Source organism: Lissotriton helveticus, chromosome 1_1, assembly GCF_964261635.1.
Source record: "Lissotriton helveticus chromosome 1_1, aLisHel1.1, whole genome shotgun sequence".
Lineage (NCBI taxonomy): Eukaryota > Metazoa > Chordata > Amphibia > Caudata > Salamandridae > Lissotriton > Lissotriton helveticus.
Window position 1 is genome coordinate 1663969947 of NC_136057.1, and position 15892 is coordinate 1663985838.

General features: G+C 41.1%; 1 protein-coding gene across 1 annotated transcript in view; it reads right to left on the reverse strand.

Annotated features, from left to right (window-relative positions):
• SENP1 (SUMO specific peptidase 1) overlaps positions 1–15892 on the reverse strand; it is a 201038-nt gene that overhangs the window by 117094 nt on the left and 68052 nt on the right. Inside the window, exons 4-7 of the mRNA XM_078688916.1 lie at positions 11890–11974; positions 11094–11280; positions 10113–10266; positions 2335–2438 (exon numbers count right to left, since the gene is read on the reverse strand). Coding sequence (XP_078545042.1) covers positions 2335–2438; positions 10113–10266; positions 11094–11280; positions 11890–11974 — 530 coding nt within the window. The remainder of the gene's footprint in view (positions 1–2334; positions 2439–10112; positions 10267–11093; positions 11281–11889; positions 11975–15892) is intronic.

A 15892-nucleotide genomic window follows, 5' to 3' on the forward strand; every position in this document is an offset into this window, starting at 1 on the left:
TTGTTTGTATAAAAAGTTATTATACTTTTATTTTATTTCTAGAACCAAGATTTACTTAGTAGCAGGTAAGTTAAACTCTTCATACAATGTTACTTTCAGCAAGACGGGGAAAACTGGATTTGCAGGAGCATTCAGATTACTTTTTGCAGTTGAGAAAACAGTTTAAAAGGCTGGTAAGTACTTTTGGATTAAGGTTCTGGTTTGGTATGATACACACTTCTAAAACATTTACACCACACAGGACATTTATAAGCAGGTTAACTGCAGTACAAGACAATTCAACACTTAAAAGAATTTTTAGAGGTTGGCACTCAAAATTTATATGACCTTGTATTGTGAACCTTTGGTAGCAATATATTTAATTGCACAAAATGGAGAAACGTAGATAGTCTGAAAGCAAAGAATGTCTCATGAAATGGAAAACACTAATACTATAAAAAAAATTAGTATAAAAGGATTGGACTGAACAGGAGATGTGGTAAGAGAGACAATCCAAGGAATGGCTCAGAAGCAGACTTTAATTTGTGAGATAAAGACTGAATATGCAGCAAAACTACTGCTGCTCTGTCCCTGTCTCCTAGTCATAGAAGGAAATTAGACTTATAATGATATGCAGTTATAATGGCGAATCACTTCCTATTAAAATTTGGGGTGGGGCACACGTCTCAACCTATGCTCGCACAGGCACATACCAACACTATGCACACATATAAGAGTACTGCTCATCATACACTCAAAAGGGTCCAACTCTTACAATACACTGAGACTCCCCTTCCCTTCCCTTCACTCAAGCAAGGATCCTGCACAGGTACATTCCTCACCTATCAGTGATGCAAGGGCAATGTACACTTGCACAGGCACAACTCTCACCATACACTCATACAGTCATCCAGCACTCACACAGGTGCACCTCTCTCTCTTCACTTGTATAGAGACACATCAGATCATGCACTCAGAACACACCTTTCTTTTGGTTTTGGGGTCCTCCATCTGCAGAACTTTCCCTAATGCACCAGACCCATGAAGCCCAGGTCTTAATTTGCCAAGAGACGTCCAATTAATACCCTGAACTCGCCCCCAAAGAGGTGCATTATCTCTACACCCACAGATGACCATTACAGCTCCACAAAAAGCCCTGCCCAAGCTGTAGACCAAGACTGCTACTACTGCCTTTCTCTCCAATCAAACACCATAATTACCAGGGAATGGATAGAAGGACCAGAGTGCAGCCACCAGCGTTCACGTCCACAGCAATCACATTTACATTTGTACCCAACCGTGTCATTCTTCAGATTCTTGCCCACCTTCTTCTACCGGATGTGGATTCCCACACCTTACCACTGCTTAGAAAGGCTGCTAACACTGTGCCTTCACCTACCACTAACCCGCCATGCACAGCGGGGTAGGGAGTAAGTACATGCTCCACTCCAGCATATGAAGAACACTGCCAATATAATTCCCATCACGAGGAGGAGGCAGTCTGGTTTGGGATTAGAAAGATGGGGGTATAGGTAGCCAGCCTGAGACCATGAACAAGGGTAACGAATGCGCTGATGGACATGACACTGGTAGAAAGTTACAGGGAGCAGGCTGTGAAGAGATTCTTACGTAAAGCATATCACACATGCATCATGGACATCAAAAAAGGAACAAAGGCACTTAGCACTGGAAAAGATAAAACCATGAGAAGCCTTTTTAGAGTTAGCTAGACACGTGACGTCTAGTCAACCAAAAAATAATAATTGCTTTGCAAATTTCTTTTTTTAGTAGCACCATGCTGCTGCATCTGGTGCAACGCTGAAAGTGATAAGCCTTCACCTACATTGCAATGCAAAGACATTGCACATCAATGCACTGCAATGAGACTACTTCCTAAGTGGGCTAACACAACTACTGCTGAATCAAATGCATTTATTAGATTATCATCACAGGAGTAAAGTCAAAACCCAAGCCTCAATACTGCTTCCTGGAGGCATTTTTGTTGATTATAGGAGCTTAAGCAGACAGGTATGATGTGAAGCCAGAACAAACTAAAATATTTCAAACCCAACACTAGAGAGCATCAGAATGTGCACCATATATATTTTATAACATGCTGCAAACTTGTGTTCATCTAACAGTAAATTACCCTTTTGTTTTTAAAGGTAGGCTGAAAGGTATACCCCCCTCCAAGTCTTTAAGGATTTGTGAGCAAATATGGAAGGTACAGTGAAACTCAGAACTAAAGCAAACAGATTTAACATTACAAAACAAATGCAACGTGGCAGGTTTAGTTTGAAAACCAGAGGATACTAGATCACACAGAACACCACTAAACAAATTCTGTAAACTTACAGATGGGAGGGAAACACAGATGGCGTTGTTGTGGTCAAAAAAGACTTCCCTGTGACAACCTCTAGCAGCTGCCGGTACATTTCTTTTTCTTCTTCACGAACAGTCTGTCAACAGGTAAGACAAAAATCACTGATTCACCTAACAAACAAGAATATTTTCCTCAAAATCTTCAGATTTGTGGCAGAAAGAGAACTTTCTGCTCAAGTTGGGCACTATTAGATTCATAAATAATTCTACACTAGCACAGTCCTTTTCTGCAAAATTACCATAATCTGGAATGCGATACAGAAACATATACAACAGGCTACATCAATGTCCGCTTTCAAAAGAGACCTTAAACAGCAGAAAAAGACCGCTCATAATCTGTACTCGTTTGTTTATCTGGTCTTCCCAAACTTGCACTACACACATACCAATCAACATCTTTCTGAAGACTTGAACTCTTGTCATTTTTTCACTTTTTCAATGTTATTTCCATGCCATATTCTGTGAAGTGTTCTCCCACCTGGAGTTTTGATGTGCAATATAAATAACTTCAAAAAGCAAATAAATACAATTTTGAACAGAAGATTAACAATCAAATGCCACTTTGTGCAAAGTATAAGTGCACTGCTTCTAGGGTGGAACATAGTACTTTACACTCCTCACTAATGAAAGAATATATACTGTAGATTATTTCTACAGCACTTAAGTGCTGCGAGCCCACTTCAAAGCACTGAGGATCAGTTAGAACAGTGAGAGAGGTGAAGCCCTGTGGAATATATAAAGTGAAGTAATAGTTTGTGAGCCCAAAAAGGTGGGGTGGTGAAAGGTCTAAGGGGATGTAGCAGATCACTGCAAGTCGTTTTTTGTTTTCCTTTACAATAAAATTGTATGACCAATTAATGGTAATTCCACTTAGTATAGCAAGATAGGCACAACTATGAGACACAGTAGCATTCTCTTTTCATGAAGAGTACCTTATGGTGGGAAATGATTGTGTAGCTAGGCTCTCGAATTCTGAAGTTAGAAGTAATCTAAAATTAGGCCCAAATCCTAACAGGGATCTGGCCCCATGGACTATTTAGGCTCACAAGCTCCCAGAAGGGGATTCCATACACTGGGAGATTTACTTTCTGGAAAGTTGAATACTGCAGTTGCTGGACATGAAGTGAACAAGTTAATCTCTGAACGGGACAGGCAAGTGTTTTTCCATCTTTTGTTTCAAGCAGTGATGGAGGAAGTCACAACAGGGGAGCCCCTACTGGAAACTGATTGAGAAAAACCCTTTTCTACTAACTCAAGAAAACGCATAGTTCTTGTGGGTTATACCATTCCGGTTTCCATGCAGTTCAAACCATGGCCAGAGCCTTTCTGGCATTCAGCATTCACTTTTGTTTAACATCCAGTTATTAAGTACAAGCAGTGATAAAATACAGGTCACAGCATAAAACAACAGTGCTAGATGATAGGCTAGGTTACCCCTAGATGACATCTTAGGCTCGGTTACCTCAGCATTCACTTTTATCACATCTTTGATCCACAGACCTATATGTGACTAAGCTTCCCAAGACACACAGTTGTGAGTAATTACCGAGAACTGTGTGGATCAAGACAGGTTAGTAGTGAGCTGAGTGTGTCACTGGTTTTGTTTCACCTTGCTTCAGTCTCAAGTGCTAGACTTTCCTACTTTTTCCTTGGCCTCTCAGTTACCTGATCAAATGTGATGCCCTCCAGAGATTCTTGCTGACGCTTCTGCAACATCGATATTCATCGTTAGGTGGTGCCAGTTATATGGTCACAAGTTGTCTAACTGGGCTTGCCTTCGAATCATGTGGGAACCTGGGCTATTAGGTACACTGTAACAAGAATATTCCCCTAGGGATCAATCTAAACATTACATTATGATAAGAATACTGCTATTTTTGTCAGTATTATATGTAGGCTAATATTGCTTATGATTTTCTTCCAACAGAAGGAGTTGGCCTAACGGCTAGGGCGGTCGACCTCAAATCTGGGGAACTGGGTTCGAGTCTTGGCAATGACGCTGATCATTCTGTGATTCTGGGCAAAGCACTAAATCTCCCCGTGCCTAACAAAACTGAATGTGTGTCCACATGTAACATAACTTATGCTATGTAAAGCGCTCTGATACCCGATTCGGGTCAAGTTTGCGCAATATAAAACTCTGCAAAAACAGAACAACTTATATATCTTCTACTGGATTTATAAGTGGTATACCCAGAACAATCATTTGTTTATTTAAATCACTTTATTTTGGTCACAGTCTTAAAAGCAACTATCCACATTCAATGTTTTGATTAATGCATGTAATGTAATTTTTACAGTAATACATATGATATAAAAAGATTAAAAGTTTTGGTGTTATATAACAATGACTCAATAGAAGACTCAATAGAAGCAGATACATTCTTATTCAGACAGGACTGGTTTCAATCCGAACTGGGAAGTATTGGAATGCATTTAAGGCCATGTTTGGAAATTAAAGAAGTGCTTTGGGGGAGTTTTAAAGCCACTCTAAGGAAAGGGTTTTCAGTGACTCCCAGAGGATCAACATTACAATAGCCCCAAGTTTCATCCCCATAATTTGCAGCAGCCCCCACTTGGGATCTCCAAATTTCAAGAAAGGGAGATATAGGGTGTATGGAGGTGTTGCTTGCATATTTCAAAATAGTTGCTGCCCTGTGGCATAGCATGAGAACACTGTTCGAGCTCTGGCTTGCCCATGAACTACCGCTAGACAGGCGTATGCAGAGGTAATCAAAATCCATTACTTTCTCAAGAACTACACCATCTAGCTATGTAGTCCCTCTAAATTGCCTGCGAGGATGAATAGCCATAAACTTGTTTTTTGTGGCCTTTATGGTTAACCTCGGTTCGGAGCAGAACAAACTAAATCTATTTAGTAAGGTATTTAGCCTGGTTGGGGTTTTAGATGCCAAAAGGGTTTCGTCGCCAAATAATACAGCTGGGGTTTTTACATCCCCCAGGTGAGTCGCTAGCACAAATCAAAAGGAAATTCAAACACCTGTTTTTAAACAGGAGAAATACATTTGGGGTAAGCACACAACCTTGCCTAACGCCCTTGGCCACACGAAACATCTCAATTGTCTCGCTTTTTTGCTCCCAATTCACCTGTGCAAAATTATCCATGTGAGGCGAAGTATGATATCTAACAGGGAAGGTGGCAGGCCCAATTCTCTCAGGATGGACCAAAGTTTTTCTCTTGGAACCATATTGAATGCTGATCTTAGGGCGACAAAGGCACATAGAGGGTACCCCCACTAAGATCCACTACCTTCCATTTCAGAAGCAAGAATCTAAAAACTTAGTCCACCGTACTGGTCTTGGAATAGAAGCCAGCCTGAAATTGAGAGAGGGTGTTTTCATCCATTCAAGGAGACCATACAATATTTGCTTACAGAAGAATTTTTGAGTGGCATCTAGAAGACTTATGGGGTGATAGTTTCATGGTTTTGCAAACTTTTTTTTTTATAAATGGGTATTATCTCTGCCCCTCTGAAGGAGTCAGAGATATAGGTACCAGCCATAACTGCATTGGCTACACAGTTTCAGTCTGGGGCCCACAAAACTAGTTTGGACCTAAAATGGTCCCTTGCAATGTTATCGGGGCCCAGGGAATTGCCTGCTTTCTGTAGGAATAGTATCAAGACCTGTAGCTTTGATGGCTGCAGGGGTAACACAGCAAGGCTGACCAGGTCCATTGCAGTATTGGGTTTGGAAATTATTAACCCAGTACTGGTGGAGAAGTGGTTCTAGGGTTTCATTAGGTAGTTTTTTGAGCTAAGGCCAATAAAATGCCAGAACATAGACCTCATAAAAGTATAGATCATAGATAGTGAAGCCTCATTGGTAGCAATACACGCCCATTTGACATCCTTCCAGTTGTTACTGGCAGAAAAGCTATCGCCTGCCTGGCACTTAAGTTTGACCGTCTGCCTCATGTTGTCCTCGGTGGTGAGAAGCAAAGGAAACTGGTTGCTCTTATGTCGAAAGACAATATCCATGTTGATAGAAGGGACCAGGAGGACAAATCCAAAAAGATATAAGTGTTACTGAAATAGGAATGCCTTTTTAAAGTTTGGTCCTGTGAGACCATTCCAGGCTCTCAGTTGGCAGCTTAGGCACAGTTCTATCAGTTGTAATGCTGCCTTAGCAAGGAACCCTTTGGACTCACCTAAGAGTTAGGGAATGCCCTAGATTTGATCTTCCATACTAGCAATTTCTCGCAGAAGGACTGAGGGTTCAAAAGAGATTAAAATCTCCACCTACAATAACAACTGCGTCACTGGGAAGGCCTTTAATTTGGTCCCTGAATAGCGCTATAGTTGTAGACTCCACGTTCTTTGGGGTGAAACTATTGTACACGTTAAATAAGTATGATTTCTTCCCATGCCCAGGGACATCTCTAGTCCCCAGCAAATTCAGGGAATGAATGGCTAGCTGCTTGGCAGAGCAGTCCAAGTTAACACTGAGCCATGCAGCGAGGCCTCCTGAGGGTCTGTTGGCCACAGATGTTCAAGCTGCTATAGAAAATGTTTCATACTTTTGCTTTTAAGAAGGTTCCTATTCCCAGGTTTCCTAGAACATAACAATAGCACAATTGTCTAGAACAGTCTCCCAGCCCACCTAAGCCAGCTTGTTCCCTTGGCCCATGATGTTCCAGGCGATTAATGTTAGGTCCCCCTTAGTTGGAGGTGATTTTGGGGGGATATGAGGGGATGACCAATCTCATGATCTTCAGAAAATGTATTTTGCCGTAAGGTTTTGATTGATCCCAAGGGGAAGAGTCTTGTTACAGTATATATGCTAAAAGAGAGGTAATGATGGTAGGTTCAGCCACTTTCTCTCTTCAGGAACCTCATAGATGTAAAAAATAAAAAATAAATAGGTACTGGTCCTACTCCAGTTAACCTATACAGAATATGGGCAGCAAATGCAGTTTCAGCTCACTGAGCTGCTTGAGTAAGTTTTGTACAAGTTGCATGTTCTTTAATTACCTCTAGATATTTGTGGGGGGAAAATCACTATGGCAGACAGGTATATTCACTGCATGTGCTGCCTTCATAGGACTTCAACTGTGTAACAGTAAATTATCTTGTTTGGGTTTGTCTAGAATATATCTTAGAAAAATAATTTCTCAGAACATGACAGCTGGCTGAATAGTAAAAGTCTGTTTAGTTGGCTTTGCACTTGCACACATTGCAGAGAAATGCCACAGAATAAAAGATGTGCACAGGCAGCTGAATACTTTGCCTCTTGTCCTTCTCTCTACTGGCCTTCATAAAGTGAAGGCATTTAGGGGCCTCTTTATATGTGGGGCTCCCTGTTTGCGCCACAGCACACCTTTAAATGGGCCACTATTACAGTTAATGCACTATCTCCAGCAAAACTGCGAACTTGTGCCTGCCTAAAGACCAGAGCATTGGTGAAAGGCAGACTGGCTTTTGGAACCCACTTGTCCACCTTCCATTGTGCAAGCCTCAATGTGCCCTGTATTTGAAAGAGGGCAGAGATCCCCCTGCAGGAAAGTGCAGTGAAGCCGATTAGAGGGGACGTGTTTGGGAGAGGGGATTTCATGGGACCTTCCTTTGACTTACTAACAATATGAATCGGAGAATCTATGAAGACCGAGAGAGTAAGATGGTGGTAACGTGGTCATGACCTCACAAGCTATATGAAGGCCTATATAAATAATACAATCAGATTCACAATCAGAATGCAAAGTAGTATATCGATATGAGAAAAACTGGGATGATTTTACCCTGGATAGATTGTGGCGCTCTTGGATTTCGGCAATATTGGGTTACTGAAGATTATTTGTTTTATTGGGTGCTTAGGGAGGGGGCAATCATCCAAATTCCCCTAAAATAGATCAGCAGATCCCTAACGTACATGTAAGTCCCTATCACACCAAAATATAGATTTTTACAAGTCAAATAACTTTCAAGTTACAAAATGATCACAATAGTTTGACAAGATGCTTTAATGTTAGTATCTTGCTCTGAATCCAGCCAACACGTGTTTCGTCGTATGGGATAGGACCCACGACTTCCTCAGGGCTTGTGAAATTCAACTTCTCTTTGTATGCCTTCTGACTGGTTATAGTTCCGTCCAAGCCTAAGATCGGCTGGGTTAGAGAAACGTAATCTTGAACGTCGATCTTGTGCAATACTCCCATTAAAAGCGCACGATATGTGTGCGCGCTCTAAAAGACCTTCTATTTCCAATTTGCACAGTTCGGTATGCGTGCTGCTTCGCGGACTATATTAGTGTCCGTACTTGGATGCTGTATTCGGCATCCTCCGGGTTCCTCATTCGTTACTCGGCAACTTCGTATGGTCGAGAGATCCCCCTGCAGGAGAGTGCAGTGAAGCCGATTAGAGGGGACGTGTTTGGGAGAGGGGATTTCATGGGACCTCCCTTTGACTTACTAACAATATGAATCGGAGAATCTATGAAGACCGAGAGAGTAAGATGGTGGTAACATGGTCACGACCTCACAAGCTATATGAAGGCCTATATAAATATTACAATCAGATTGCAAAGTAGTATATCGATATACTACAATAAAGAACAAAAGACAGAAGAAAATGGCGATAGAAGAGAATGTATTACAGAGATAGAAAGATAGAGAGAGGAAGACTGAGGACGGCACATAGTGGAACATAGAGAGGGGGCGAATGAGGGAGCAAGATAAGAGATAGAGTGATAAAGATAACAGAGATAAAAGTAGACTGAATACCACAAAGCAGATAAAGTAAAATAGATGAAGTTCGACAGGTGGAGGAAGATAGAGATAGAAGACAAAAGAGATGAAGATAGAGCTAGAGTGGAAGACAGACTGGGATAGAGAGCAAATTTGAGTTACAAAAATATATAAAGAGGAAGATGAAGAAAGGAAGACAGCGACTGAGAGGAAGATACACACACCGAGCTAGAGAGAGTTAACTAGAGACAGAGAAAAACTGTGAGGAGAACAGTAGTAAATGGAGGAAGGAAGATAAAGAGAAGCGGGAGAGAGATACAATCAGTAAGAGAAAGACAAGACAGAGCAGGAGAAGGATTGAGAAGCCTACCGGAAGACAGAAGGAGATATATAGAGAAGGATGGATCTACAGATAGAGAAAGAAAGCTAAAAAGCCAGGAAGAGTGTGGTGTATACATAAACAAAGACAGGGAGATGACGAGCCAAAGAAGGGGATACTGATAAAGAAATGAAGAAAGATGGAGAATGAAAAAAACAAAGAATGTGAGAAGGGAAGATGAAGAAAAATAAAGAGAAGGAGATGAAGGAAGAATAAGTGAAAGATAAACAGATCTAAAAGGAAAAAGGGAGATACAAAGATAGTGCAAATTGAAGGAACAGTGTTTCGATCATGGGCCTCATCTTTTTGGAAGCCCACCATCTGTTTACAGTACTGATATCATTAATCCCATTAAATGAATGGTTGGTTGCCAACACTAAAGAGCAATGTTCTTTTAAGACAATCAGAGAGAACTGAATCGAGAGTACAACAGGCAAGATTATACAGTGGATATAAATGTACTGGTGCAGGGAAAAAGCATGGAGGACCATAAGTATTCAGGAAACTTAAATGGGGAAAAAGGCTGCTGAAAAACATACAGCAGCCATCTACTAGCATTCAGTCACAGAACGGTTATGAGATTCATGGGAGGTTAAAATAAATGCTCAAACTAGAAAGTAGAATCGTTTGATAAACATATCCGGAGGCACAATCATCATATATATTTACCTCTTCTGCTGCACCAATACATCGCCGTTGAGCCTTTATGGGACTACGACGGTATGAACCACCCCAAGAAGAATTAGTCGTCGGTTTGATGGGAAAGGCTTTTTCATACGCAGAAACATGGTGGTTCAACTTTACAACAGTAGTGAGGGCACCACTGTGGAAAGAAAATGTATATTTCAAAGATGTACAAAAGCACGAGGGATGCACAATTAAGATCACAGTAACAATCAGAAGCAAAATACCAAATCAGTTCTTAAGGTATAATTTTTTCCTTTTTTTTTCCTTATGTTTTTTTCACTTATGTCTTAAGGAAGCCAGAGAAAATCTTACACAGCTTTCAAATAACGATATTTTCTTAAACATTGAAACTTTTTTTTTTGAAAGGAAATCTAGCAAACGGCATTACAAACAATGATCAGAAGACTAAATACATTCATATTTGGCTTCTGACGGTAGTGCCAAAGCCTTTCAGGAGGAGGGAGGCCTAACAACAAGAGGGGATGGTAAGTGGTTGGGGCAGAGGGAAATGAGTGCTACCACATGTATCACCCAACCTTACCCTCCTCATCTGCTGCATGAGCTATCTTAGGACACTATCAACCTGGGGATCTGATGATACCTACCAGCAATGGCAGGCAATAGAGAATATTGTACATTTTTAAATACTTTTTTCATAAAAATGGCATGCTGACTTCATGCATTCCTTAACGGTTTCTTTTTTTAAGCAGGGTAACCTGCAGAAAGAGTTAATATGGAATGTATGGCTGCAAGTCAAGATTAAGGCTTGTTTTTTACTCTAAATTTGATTCAGATTTCCATCTGGTTTTGGTTGGGAGTACACAGAACGGACATCAGGAAGCAATTCGAATCTGTCTTCAGTCATTTTTTGAAGCCTGGCACTAACTGGGCACATAAAATATCTTACACGTTCAAGTTTTCATATTATGTTGAAAAAAAGAGCTAAAGAGTAGAATTGTTTACCTTGGTGTTTTCCAACTCTCGAGGTTCAAGCTTCTACCTGGCCTTGGTTTCTGTGATGTAGTATAAACAGCGTGAACAGGGTGTCTTGAATGTCCATTGGCAGTAGGCTTGTCAACAATGACCTTTGCAGTTGGCCTTAACGTTACACTATCACCAGAGGCTTTGGAGCTTTCAGATGAAGACATTCCTTTATAAGAGAATAACAGCAATCAGCAAGCCCATGAGTAAGTAAATGCCTAAATGAGGGTGATAATACATTGTAGACTTACAAAGCTCAATTTCAACACGCTAGGCCACAAACTTAATGCACAGTGCTTCATGCAATTGGGAAACAGGTGCAGCTCAGAGCATACAATGAAACAAACTTGCTATTAGATGGCTCATATTAAAATAGCCACATTTACACAGACTCGGGTATGGTCTTGGTCAACAAAACAGACGTCTTCATTTAGGAAAAAGCAGATGACTAAATTTGAGATATTATTCTGACAGCAAAGCAGTCACTAATCAAGATGGAAGTGAACACCCATACTTGAAAGCATGGCCTTCTTAAGGCAGTTTGATTTGATGTGCTCCTACACTCACCATTCCAGACACCTGAGATTAATCTGCAAACATTATTCAGGAGACCCAAGAGACTGCATACGGATTCCATGCATCTCTAGCCCCAGAACACGAATGGTTACTGCACAACACCATTAGTACAAAGATGTCTGTTGGCCAATGACTGGAAAAATGATTTTACACATGAAGTATACAAATTTCCACAGGAAAAACCCCAGAAGTAAATTGTTACCTGTTCGGACTTGAGGAAAGCACAGATTAGTTAGAGCTGGTGACGCACAAGCTTGATCCAATGCGGCAGACTTTTGAATAAAAAACTAAAAGTTAAGAAGAAGCATGGTCAAAACGAATTTGCTATTTCATTCTTTGAAAATTGCATTTATAAAGCAGCTGTAAAGACTCAAGGAATAAACAGGTACTAAATTTGTGAAAGAAATGCAGAAAAACTGTGGATGCAAGGAAAGTTAAAGTTAACATTAGCATGAGAATATGAAAAAAGGGATCACAGGAAAATTACAATGGGGTAAGACCAAGAATACACTTTAACACCAATATGCCTTAATAAAAGCATTAAAGCTCCCCAAAAATCTAGATGCAAAATTGGAGTTAGAAACTTGGAATTCGTTCCATAGATTGACACATTTACAGAAAAACGAAATATAACTATTGCCAAGTTCATTTTTCTTGATATAGACAGCCAGATTGCACATATTCTATTTGGTGCACAGGATCTGCTACACTTCATGTTCTTCTGCAGATTCTATGAAGTACCTCGGAGACATTTTTTTACTCCCCCTTCTAAAGAGGTTTAATTTTAACCAGGTTCGCCCAGCACTTTTATATTTGCAGCTGCTGAAACCAGACTGTATATTTTTTATTGTAGGTTACCTGAAATCGCTGGTGAGAACCAGGGCCTGCTTGAACTATTAGTTATTCTAGAAGGGGGGGTATAGTTTTTAGGTATCTTTTTAGTGCGTTTTCCTTTTGATGTATTGAAACTTGCTTACTTCACTTGCCATATTTTACCTGTAATTCTTCTTGTATCAAGGCTGTGAATTCAAACTTTTTAATGTATATTTTCTATGAGATGTGTATATTTATTGTGACTTTTATGGTTTTCACATTGTAAAACAGAATAAAGTTTTATGAAATGAAAAATGAAATGAAATATATGATGCAATGGGTAGGCTATCTAGAAAGGGAGTGCTAGAGAAAGCACTTTTCACGATAAGCAGAGATGTTCACTCCGACACAAACCTTTGGAATGTTTCTCTACACTGAGCTTGTGCTGCCACTCCTACAAAAACCAGAGGGTTTCTGACACACGTGTCGAAGCTCGTCCATTTAAGGAGATTACTGCATGGTGTTCACATCCCCGCAAAAACCGAAGGGGGGGCGGGCCAGGGAATATTCAAGCACTCTACTTGCTACCTGGCAAATTTGTAGAACCTTGTAACTGTTAGATATACCAGACATACTCTTTATGGTCATCCCGCTCGTTCTACTCTCTCTAATCTCGCAGCAGAGGATTGGTCAATGCCAGGTGTTTTCAGATTTAGCATTGAACTACATTCCTTTCCTATAATTGAACCCTTACACAAATGAATTCTTTATGGGAAAGTCTGTAGTTATAGGAATAGTTTGCTTCTGCCCTAAAACTTTCCTTGCTTTATGTAAATTATACTTCAGAGTGGTTATAAATGATAAACATATACAACTACGCTATCTGCATAGGACCTATTACACACCACCGCAGCGCTGGCGTGCATGCATTCACCCAGAACATTCCCACAAAGAAGAGGGCCCCTGAAACTATAATAAGGAGGGAGGAACAGGGGAAAAGAAACAAACTCCCTGCCTACTTTGATAAACAACAAAGGTGTCACGCCTCTATTTTTTAAGGCACTATTAAGTTGCACCTGAACCTGGTCATTCAAAAAAAAGACAATGATCATACTTTATCTGGAAAAACATTAATTTATTCGAAAATATATTTGCTTTCACACATATGGTAGATGTAAGCAACTGACAACCCCCTAGTTAGATATATAAGAAAACAGTGATTAGAAGTACATAGATCTCAATATTCATCAAAATATGCATTCCGGAGGGCAATGAGGGGGGGCAGCCCAGAGGCAGCATTGAGGATCTCCTTTCCCTGTTATTGGAAGACTCATCTCCGCACATTCTGTTGCCCCATTTTGGACTGGAATAGTTGGGAAGGCATTCAGGTACGCCACCCTCTTCTACTCTTAGGTGCACCACTATGGTTATCCTCCCAGCTTTACATACCTGGCCCTGTACCCCTGCTTTTGGTTTCCCCAATTTGGGTCTCATTATATGTACTGCGGGGCGGGAGGCGGGACCTCCTTGGATTGTGCGTCATTGCTCACCTGTTGACCCCTCAATTGTGATATTAGCTGTGTTTTTGGTTCCTGTAAGTATCTAGCTGGGCCTCGCTGCCCCAATGGTCCCTTGATTCTCTTTTTGGGTTCTGCATCCGCTTTCCATTGCCACGCCCTCTATTGGTCTGTGTGTAGTTTTCCATCGGATATACTGCACAGTATAGACTTAGTGGCGATACAATTTTCACTTTGTCTATCACAGCTTTTTGATTGTCCAGCCTTCGGGCTGGTAGGCCCAAGTACACTTACTCTATTAAACAGGAGTTGTTTTTTATGGGAGCCTCATTTTTTTTAGGATTCTATTTTCATCCTGGTAGTGCTCCCGCTGGGATGCCCCCTAAACTCCCACTTAGGTTTCATTTTTTTCTCGTTGGCGCCCTGATGAATATGTGACAGTTGCATACATGTACCATATGGGTGAAAGCAAATATATTTTTGAATAAATGAATGCTTTTTCCAGATAATAATTATCATAGTGGTATGATTATTTTTGGGAATCACCAGTCTCAGTTGTGCCTTAATAGCGCCTTAGAAAATATAGGAGTGACGCCTTTGTTGTTTATCAGAGCAGGCAGGCAGGCAGTTAGTTTCCTTTGTATTGTCCCCGAACCTCACTGCCTCTGCTGTTCACTTCCAATAGCAAATTTCTTACATATGGTGTGGCAGTGCTCTTCAGTGGCACATTATTGGCAATGGGCAGCGGATGGCCTATTCTGTCTCTCGAGGTCTGGGTCGATCGATTGAGACGACACCTAAACTTGCTCAACTGTGCCTCCTAAATGAGGTGGGGAGGGGGCTTGAGGGGACTGGACGTTAATGGGCATATCTAAAGTGGTTGCTAAAAGGTACACTGCGTGCCAGTGGAAATGTCAACACCCCAGACACTAGCTAAGTGGACGCCTGGAATAGACTAGTGAGCTAAGCAGGAGGAGCCGATTTGTACTGTCAGGGGATGTCTCCGAAAATGTAATAAGATATGGGGGAAATGGGAGGAGGGAGGAAATACTATAGCCTAGAAGTTTTGTCTGTGAGCGCGTCTCCCCCCCCCCCCAACGTTGGTGATCCACTTTGATCTTCCTGAGCATCAGGGAAAGGGTGGTGTGGAGCAAGGTTATTGTACTTTAATTTGTTGTTGTACCTATGTCTCAAAACACAAACTGTGTTTATTAAAAAAAATGATAAGCATATCATTTATCACTATATACTTTTGCAGGTATTGTTGGGAGATTAAGGCTTGCATACCATATTTTTCAGGCAGTGTTACTTGGATACCGTAAAAAGTTACACAAATATGCATTGGTGTACGACAGTGCCTCCTTTTTAGGTCTCGCCTACGCAGCACGCATGCGCTGACCAGGAAAACTTTAGCCGTCGCTCTGCTCTTTTTAGAAGCACATACTCTCGCTTGTTGCGGCATCCAGCTTGCGGGAGCGAGCCACAAGTATGTGCTTCTAAAAAGAGCAGGCTGCGTGCGCACCACTCACGTGCTTGTTCTTCGCATTCTGCTTCGGCCGTGTGTTTATTTTTGCATCTCTGTGCTTTTCTTCCCTTTTCCTTGTACACTTCCATCCCACCCCGGTCCCTCATGACAACAACACACTTCCACTTATTACACAGTATGGCAGTTTCTGTATGGCACCGCTTTCACTTTAAACTTAACGAACAGCATAGCAGTGCGCCTTTCTCTATTTCTCCACGGTGCCGCTTTCAATTGAAATGTAAGGAGTGGTAGAGGTGTGCTTTATCACACAGCATGGCCTCGCCACTTTATTTATTTGTGAACAGTGCCGCTTTCCGCTTAAGCGCGCTTTTAATTGTTTGTGAACAGCG